The following is an 8408-nucleotide window of genomic DNA, read 5'->3' as shown; positions in this document are numbered from 1 at the left end:
GGTCCTTGGGAAGGGCCCAGGCCCAGCCGCATGGCTGCCGGTCTCCCGGGCAATGCTGTGCCCCCGCAGATACCACCCGCCCCGTCCCTGCCTGTAAGGAGCACGCGGGAAACTGTGGCTTTGGCAGGCTTTACTCCCCGACCTTGCAGCCGTCCGTCAGCGTTGTCTGGGCCCACATCCCTCGCCCGGGCCCTGAGGGCCCCCCGCCCCCTCGGACACTGCTCTAGGGATTAAGAGGCAGCTTGGGCCCAGCCTGAGCCCAGCGCTTCCCTCCACAGCTGGCCCGCGTCATTGCCCTGGCCACGGCCAGCATGCCTGGTCTCTGGGCCCCATGAGAAAGAGCCCCAGGCCTCCCACGTGAGCACCCCCAAAACTCTGCCATGAGGAGTCCAGCAGGCGGGACCCAGACCCAGGCCCTGTGACGACCGCATACCAGACCCTGGCCAGCCTGCCATGGCCTCTGGGACTTGCCTGGGACATTCCTTCCAACCTCGGGGCTCTGCTCCAGAAAGGCAGGGCCTCCAGAGAGCCGCTGCTGCAGGCTGGCCCTGGGGGTGACCTTGGGCGGTGGTGAATTCCCCTCCCACCAGCCGTCCCCACCCACACGGCTCCAGGGGGCGGGCTGGGTGTCTCCAGGGGCTCCGCCCGCCGCCGGAGCAGCTCGTCCTTGGTCTTCTGTCGGTCTCAGCACCCCTAGAGCCTGAGAGCTGCCACGGGGAGGGGCTGGGCCGTCTGCCTGCCCCAGTCTGAATTCCAGGAGTGGATCCCAGCAGCAGAGACACTCTGCCTCAGACCCCGAGGCTCCGGGATGGGGGCTCGGGATGGGGGTGCTGACCGAGGAGAAGGCTGGGGTCTGTGCAGCCAGAGGAGGGGCTGTGCGGGCCACTGGTGCGGGGGCTACGCTGGGCATCCTGGTGAAGAGCTGCGAGAGGGTTTTCCACACACAGATGCAGCTGGAGCCCCGGGACTTCACCCTGACGCGTCCTGCTACAGGTCCCTGCACAGGCGGCTCTGGGGCGCTCCCTGCCCCAGGAGGAATCGTCCTCACACCCCATCCTAGTCCTGGGGGCTCCATCCTCGGGGGGTGTCCCAAGGCGAGGCCCCTGCCTTCCCAGCCCCGACCCCCACCAGCAGGGAGCAGACCGTCTAGTGGGGCCACAGCCTCCGTGTCCAGCTCCCGGTAGCGGCCGTGGCCGTCAGCACAGGCGCTGGGCCCCCTCTAAGGCCCCTGGACGGCCGCGCGCGGGGGTGTGGGTGCCGGCTCTGTCTGCTCGGGCTGGGTGGTCCTCTTTGGAGCCTTTGCCTATGGGTGATGGCAGCAGGTCGGGGCTCGGGCCGAAGCCCCGGACAGGCGGCGCCCAGGCCCCACGGGCCCAGCGTACCTCCTCATACTTGGTCCTCCAGTAGAAGTGCGCTTCTCCGTCCACGTACAGCAGCAGCAGGTCACAGAGGAAGGTGATCTGGGGGCGGCAGGGCTAAGCTGTGCCCAGACCCACCCCCCAGGCCTCCCCTGACCAGACCCGACATCGGGGGCCCAGCCGTGCTGGGGCAGGCCGGGCGCATGCTTGCCCACGCTCTCCGCACTCACCACGCCCAGCCAGGCTGCTCCTGTGCCCAGAGAGATAAGCGTGGGGATGAGCCCGAATTTCCCTGCCTGAGAGACGGGGTGAGCCCTGAGCCATGACCGTCCCTGCCCCCCAGCTCCCGACCAACCCTGCCCGCCTACCCACCCAGTGGTGTGACCGTCACCCCCTGCCCCCACCAACCCTGCCTACCTACCCGCCCTGTGACCAGGATGTCGAAACGGATCCCATAGAGCTTGAGCAGGCTGCGGGCCTCCACGCCCGAGCTCTCCCACCAATGTGTGGCTGTCCTGGAGGCAGGAGAGAGGCTGGTGGCCTATTCCGCCAGCTCACAGCCTCCATCCCCCTCACCCACTGACCCCACAACCCCCCAGCCCCACCCAGCGTTCCAGGAGGCTGCCGAGGACACGGGGGCAAAGCAAGCTGGGTCCCACCCCTCAGGAGCTCCCTGCCTCCCCAGGGAACAGGGCAGAAGGGGCCCTAGACAAACACCAGCAGCGGGGGAGCTGGGCGCAGGCCCAGGGCTGTGGGGGTCCAGAGGGGGGACCGCACTCTCCCCTGGAAGCAGGGAAGGCTCTGCAGGGGCCCTCAGGTTGGCTTTCCAGAGGCCATGAAACAGATCTACACAAAGCAGCGGTGGTGGGGGGGGGTGTCAGTGCAGCCAGGCCAGGTGAGGCCTAGGTAGCTGTTAAGGCCATCGCCTCCAGGCCTGGGGGCTATGTGAGCATGTGTGTGTGTGTGTGTGCGTATGTACTCACGTGTGAGCATGTGTTTGTGTGTGCTCATACATGTGAGCATGTACATGTGTGCTCATGCTTGTGCTCTGTGCGTGAGCAAGTACATGTGTGCGTGCCTGTGTACTCATGTGTGAGCGTGTACACACGTGTGCGTGTGCTCGTGTGTGCTCTGTGCGAGAGCATTACGTGTGTGCACTCGCGTGTGAGCATGTGCTCATGTGTGCTCATACATGTGAGCATGTACACGTGTGTGCTTGTGTGTACTCTGCGCGTGCATGTACATGTGTGCACGTGTGTGTGCTCGTGTGAGCGTGTGCTCATGCGTGTGAACATGTGTGTGTGCACACGTGATGAGGTGACATGAGGCGGCAGGACAGGGCCCCAGCGGGCTCTGCTCGGGAGACTCAGACATGACAGTAAGTGCAGTGCAAGCTGCCTGGCCACACGTTGGATTCGAAAATAAAAAGATTTTGGACTATTATTGACACAGTTCAGGAAACTCAAGCCGTCAGGTTCTTTTTCTCAGAGGTGACATGGGTGCTCACGGCACTAGCCTTTGAACTCTTCTATAGGCTTTGGAACTTTTAAAAATAAACCCTACAGGAAAAAGTAAAATAAGAAGGCCCCTGTGTGGTGGAGGGAATGCTGGAGGCAGGACTGGGGAGGGGGTGCAGAGTGGAGGCTGGACGGCGCCCGTGCTGGGGGCCCCGGCGCCCCCGCCCCCCGCAGCGGGCCTCCGGGGCTCTGGGGGCCGGCCGGGCGGGGGGGGCTGTGGGGCAGTACCTGAAGTTGTAGCTCCGTTCCTGCAGCTGAAAGGAGTACTGGGGCTGGCAGTCCGCACCCCTGCTGTCCAGGTCGCAGTCCCAGCGGACGTGGACACCCACGGCCCCTCCCTGCATACAGCGCGCGCTGGCCCAGCGGCTCTCGGGGCCTCCCCGGCCGCCAGGAGCCCCGCCCACCCCACCGGGGACCCACCAGCAGCGCCAGATCCTCAAAGACCCCTCCGGCTGCAGCCACGAGGTCCCCAATGCGGAACACGGGGCAGGCGGGGCTGGAGCGGGGGTCATAACGGCAGAGCTTGAAGTAGGTGGGGTCCTGGGTGTCCAGGGCGTTGGACCTGAGGGGCAGGAGGGGGTCAGGCCAGGCAGGGGGCAGGAGGGTCTTCGGTCTGCTGCCCCCCCCACCTCCAAACCCCCGCTTACTTGGAGAAGTTAAACTTGCTGAAGGTGACGGTGTTTTTGATGAACAGGGTGAAGTTCTCAGCCTGGAGAAGCAGGGGCTTCCTGCAGGGTAGAGGGGGGATGTGAGAGGCAGGCTCCGTGGTCGGGGGGTGGGCGTGGGGCCTGGGGGGCTTACACAGGCGCAGCACCGCTCTCCACTGGACACCAGCCCCGGATTTCGCAGGTCCTGTGGGTCGCATTGAACACCACGCACTGGCCCGTCTTTATGCCTTGGAAACACGGGACAAACCCCAGGCCCTCGAATCTCCATGGGGCCTGGGCAGGGGTTGGGGGAGGGAGGCTGACAGGAAGGAGAGACGCAGACCACCCAGGGTCCCCTGGGCCGGAGCCCCCAGCCTGGGGAGGCCCTGCAAGGTGGGCCCACTTACCATGACTGTGCGTCCCCGTCTCCCCCTCGGGACAGTCCTGGTCGGCCCAGCAGTTGGCCAGCGGGATGGACGGGTGCTAGGGGCAGAGAGCAGACCGCCAAGGGCCTGGAGGGGCCTCCCTCGGGGACCCTGCCCCGCAGGGCAGGGGGACACGCCCCTTCCTGCCTTAGCCCCTCGGGAGTCTCTGAGTCTGGGGATACCCGAGAGCTGGAGGCTGCAGGTAATCACGCAGGTGGCAGCCCCGGTGGGAGATGGGTGCAGGCAGAGCTCCGAGGCTGAGGAAGACTCCTGACCCGCTCCTCCTGGGGGGGCGGGAGTGATGTGGCCAGGCCCAGCGGCTCTGGTCCAGTTCAGAGGACGGAACAGGGGAGGTGGTGCGAGGTGGGAGGGTGAGGGCGTGCCGGGTGGGGCACTGGGCGGTGACTGAGGGCGAGCCCCGTGGGAGGGCCTGGGAGCACACAGGCTCACCGCATCCCTGCCTGTTCTCCTGTGAGGCTGGGCCGTGGCTGCCTGTACGTGGGGACCAAGTTTCGGGGGTCAGCCAGCGGGGAAGAGGGTGAGCTTTCCAGGGCTCCAGGCCCCAGAGGGAGGCACAGCCTCACAGATGCAGGTTTGCGGTTCTCTCCTGGCTGGTGCTAGACACCGTTGCCCAGGCACCCAGCTCAGGGCAGCGTGGGGAACACTGGGGGTCGGAGGGCAGTGTGGGGCCACCTGCCGGGCCTCGAGGTCCCCACCTGTGTCCCACGTCTGTCCCTCCTCTCCACCTGGCTGGGCCACCGTGGGCACCCCCCAGGCCCTGTCCTCCTCCATCCGGCTTCCCGAATGGCCCCTCTCGAGGCACTGGAGATGGAACGCCCCTCCTCTGAGCCCCCTGCACCGCTGTGCTCCTGTGATCAAGACCAGCTTCTCCACAGAGCTCTTGGGATACCCCCCTAATCCAGTCCAAATGGAGGCTCCAGCCCCACTGAGCAGCAGGTGACACCTGAGATGCCTCACCCCACGCGGGGGGCCTTTACCCACGCAGGCCCTTCTGCCTGCACAGCCTGAAGACCCTCGTTGAGCCTGGGGTCCAGGGGGAAGCCCTGCCCGAGCCCCCGGGGACTCCCAGCTGCAGCCTCTGCGCCACCCCAGGACCTGCCTTGGTGGCTGGCTGTCTGCCCCAGAGCCTTGGCGTGGGTGGGTGGGGCTCTGCAGCCCCCGGGGGAGGCTCTGCGGGTTTCTGAAGGCTGTTGCACTGCTGGGAGGGCCGGCCCACCAGGACCCCTGGAGGAGCGGCTCTGAGGAAGGCGGCCGGTCAGATCTGAGGCGTTACGGCACGGCCCCCGCCGTTTCATGGGAAGAGCCAGAAGCTGGGACATGGAGCAAAGAGGAATCCCGTGGATTCCAGAAAAGACAGAACCACAGCCCCAGCGAAACTTCAGGACTGTCCACACAATGAACCAAGACTAGACGTCCGCGAGAGTTTGCAAAGGGAAGGGCATCGCGTGTTTGCCAAGGGAAGATGAGGCCCGCCGGGCACACGGGGCGCCCCAGCAGCGGCGGTGGGGCCACCGAGCAGTACTCAGGGGCAGCTGACTGCACCCTTTCTCTCCAGCCAGTGGGTGGGTGCATTCTAGCCTCGATGAAAGGAAAAGGGCATCACAGAGGTAAGCTTCCAAGGCGGTGTCCTGGGTCAGGACTCTTTAAGCAAAACCCGCAGCCTGGAAACTGAACCCTTAAAGATGGTTAAGACGGTAATTTTGTTTTGAGCTGTTTTATTTTTTTAATATAAATTTATTTATTTTAATTGGAGGCTAATTACTTTACAATATTGTATTGGTTTTGCCATATATCAGCATGAATCTGCCGCAGTGTACACATGTTCCCCATTCTGAACCCCTCTCCCAAGACGGTAATTTTGATGTTACGTGTATGTTATCACAATTTGAAAAAAATCGGATTAAAAATCCACAGCTGGAGAGAAGGGTCAGTGGGCTCTGCGACAGAGGTCCACCCTGGGATGCCCTCAGGTGAGGAGGAAAGGTACGGTTTCTGGGGACGGTGAGATTTTCTGGATGGCGGGGACCACAGCTGCAGGGCAAAGTACGCAGAGATAGTGAGCGGACCTGAGCTCGGCCTGGGCAGCAGTGCGCTGTTTGCAGACAGGAACGGAAGCTGCTCCCGGGACACATTAATAGAAGCTGTGTCTAGAAAAGGGAGGTGATCTTCCAGCTTGCCTCTGGCTATCAGAGTCCACCTGAGTTCTGTGCCTTGTTCTGGGTGTTACCTGGACAACCTCCAGAGTGCCCAGAGGCAGGACCAGGATGTGGAAGGGCCCAGACACTTCTGGAACTAGGGACCCATGGGAAGCCCTCGGGCAGTCTTACCTCTGGGCACCTGCCCTGGACTTGTCCTGGCGTCACAAGGAAGTTGGTCACCAAGAAGAACACGTTCTCGCCCTGGAAGAGAAGTGTCAGGCTGGGTCTCTGCTCCCCACACCCCACCAGGAGAGGCCAGCAGCTGGCATCTTGGCTCGTTTGGGGAGGGGCCCTGGCTCCGTCAAGTCACCAGCCCTGAGCCCCAGGAAAACACCCCTCCAGTGTGGCAAGGGTCAGAGACAGGAGCTCAGTGGGGCTTGCAACCCTTCCTGAGCCCATGTCTGCCTCCCACATTCACTTAGTCACTCAGGCAGGATTTCCCCTGATTCCAGACACTGCAGATCCAGGTTAGAGGCGAGGTGGATCCCTCACTGCAGACAGGGCCAGGGGCCAGGGGGCCAGAGGGGAGGTCTGTCGGGGTCGACGATGCCTGGTGCCTGCATGTGGCACACGCAAGCTCAGCAGGCTTCCTGGAGTACACACGCCCAGGAAGAGGCATCAGGGGTGTCGGCGGTCAGGATCCAGAGGGGCCCGGTGGGGACGTCCCTGCCGGTCCAGTGGAGAAGAATCTGCCTTGTAGTGCAGGGGACTCAGGTTCGATCCCTGGTCCAGGAACTAAGAGAGATTCCCACACGCTGCAGAGCAGCTGAGCTCACATGCTGCCCACTAGAGGGTCCGTGCACCACAGCGAAAGGTCCCGCAGGACGCGACTGAGGCCCGACACGGTGAGATTAATTAATAAAGGGAACTTAGAGGGGCTTGGTGGACCCCCACGAGAAGGAGGCTTCTGAGGGTGGCAGGCGAGGGCTGGGAGAGCCAGCCCGGCTGCTGCATGGGGGCCCAGCAGAAGGCCTCCGTCAGCCCAACCCAGGGATGACACGGGCGGCCATGAGAGCTGTTAGGAAGTGGAATGAACCAGAGGGAGGAGCAGGGATGTGTCCAGTGGGCCCGACGTGGACACTGGGGGATGTCACTGGAGGATGAGAGGCCACGCGGAGGGCGGGAGGTGATTTCCCGTCGGATGAGGTGGGCCTGCCCCCGGGAGGCAGCTGTGCTCAGGGTGGGGGTCACCAGGGTTAGAATCTGGGCGTCAGCAGGACGGGAGGAGACTGAGGCAGCGGACAATCTGGGTGACGGGAGGAGGGGCAGGAGACACAGCGTGGGAGGGGGCAGGGGAGGAGTGCCCCCACGGCCCTCCCAGCCCACCCTGCAGCGCACGCGTTGAGCTCCAAGACACTCCTCCCCTTTCCGGATGCAGACTTTATGTTTTTCTCTTTTCCATTATGTTCTTCTAATTATTCTTTAGCTTGCAGCCCATGGGATCTTCACTGCGGTGTGGGAATCTACAGTCGCGGCAGGCAGGACCTAGCTCTCCAACCAGGGATGACACCTGGGTCCCTGCTTCGGGAAGGCGGAGTCTTAACCCCCAGACCACCAGGGAGGCCCCTCCGCTGTGGGTCAGTAGAGGGTGCTGAGTATAGCTTTCTGTGCTATGGGGCAGACCCTTATCGCTCACCCACTCTGTAATAGTTCACCTCTACTGATCCCAAACTGCCCCCCTTCCCTCCCTCCCTCACCAGCCCCCCCCCCAGCCTGGCAGCCACGAGTCTGGGGTCTACAGCTGTGAGTCCGTGTCGTAGACTCTCGATTCCACATGTAAGTGATATGCTTGTCTTTGTCTGATCGTCTCTGCGTCCACCCGTGTAGCTGCAGATGGCATTATTTCATCCTTTTTCTGGCTGAGTAGCATCCCCCTGTGGGCTTCCCGGGCGGCACTAGCCGTAAAGAACCCGTCTGCCAGTGTAGGAGATATAAGAGACAAGGGTTTGATCCCTGGGTCGGGACGATCCCCTGGAAGAGGAAATGGCAACCCATTGCAGTGTTCTTGCCTAGAGAATCCCGTGGACAGAGGAGCCCGGTGGGCTACAGTCCATGGGGTCGCACAGAGAGGGACACGACGGAGCCTCCGAGCGTGCACAGGCGGCATTCGGCCATGCCCAGCGCGTCATCTCTACCAGCCCCGGATGCAGGCTTGCTGAACGCGTCTCCCCGGCCTGGCTTCCTGACCGTCTTCTCCGCTGGAAGGCCATGGCTCCGTGAGGCCCCGCCCCAAGCACGGCCC

At 63.4% G+C, this 8408-nt stretch overlaps 1 protein-coding gene across 1 annotated transcript; it reads right to left on the bottom strand.

The window, feature by feature from the left end:
• Positions 1–1195: 1195 nt before the first annotated feature.
• Positions 1196–6367, bottom strand: P2RX6 (purinergic receptor P2X 6; the record flags this gene model as incomplete). The annotated part of the gene is given in 10 exon segments (XM_018044830.1): positions 1196–1303; positions 1383–1460; positions 1589–1654; positions 1780–1873; positions 3104–3213; positions 3296–3437; positions 3523–3603; positions 3677–3770; positions 3930–4005; positions 6296–6367. Coding segments are annotated over 10 exon segments (897 nt in total), but the record flags the coding sequence as incomplete, so codon positions are not given.
• Positions 6368–8408: the final 2041 nt, after the last annotated feature.

This window comes from Capra hircus, unplaced genomic scaffold (genome assembly GCF_001704415.2).
Source record: "Capra hircus breed San Clemente unplaced genomic scaffold, ASM170441v1, whole genome shotgun sequence".
NCBI lineage: Eukaryota > Metazoa > Chordata > Mammalia > Artiodactyla > Bovidae > Capra > Capra hircus.
The sequence above is the reverse complement of the archived record's forward strand: the minus strand, read 5'-3'. Positions and strand labels throughout refer to the sequence as shown.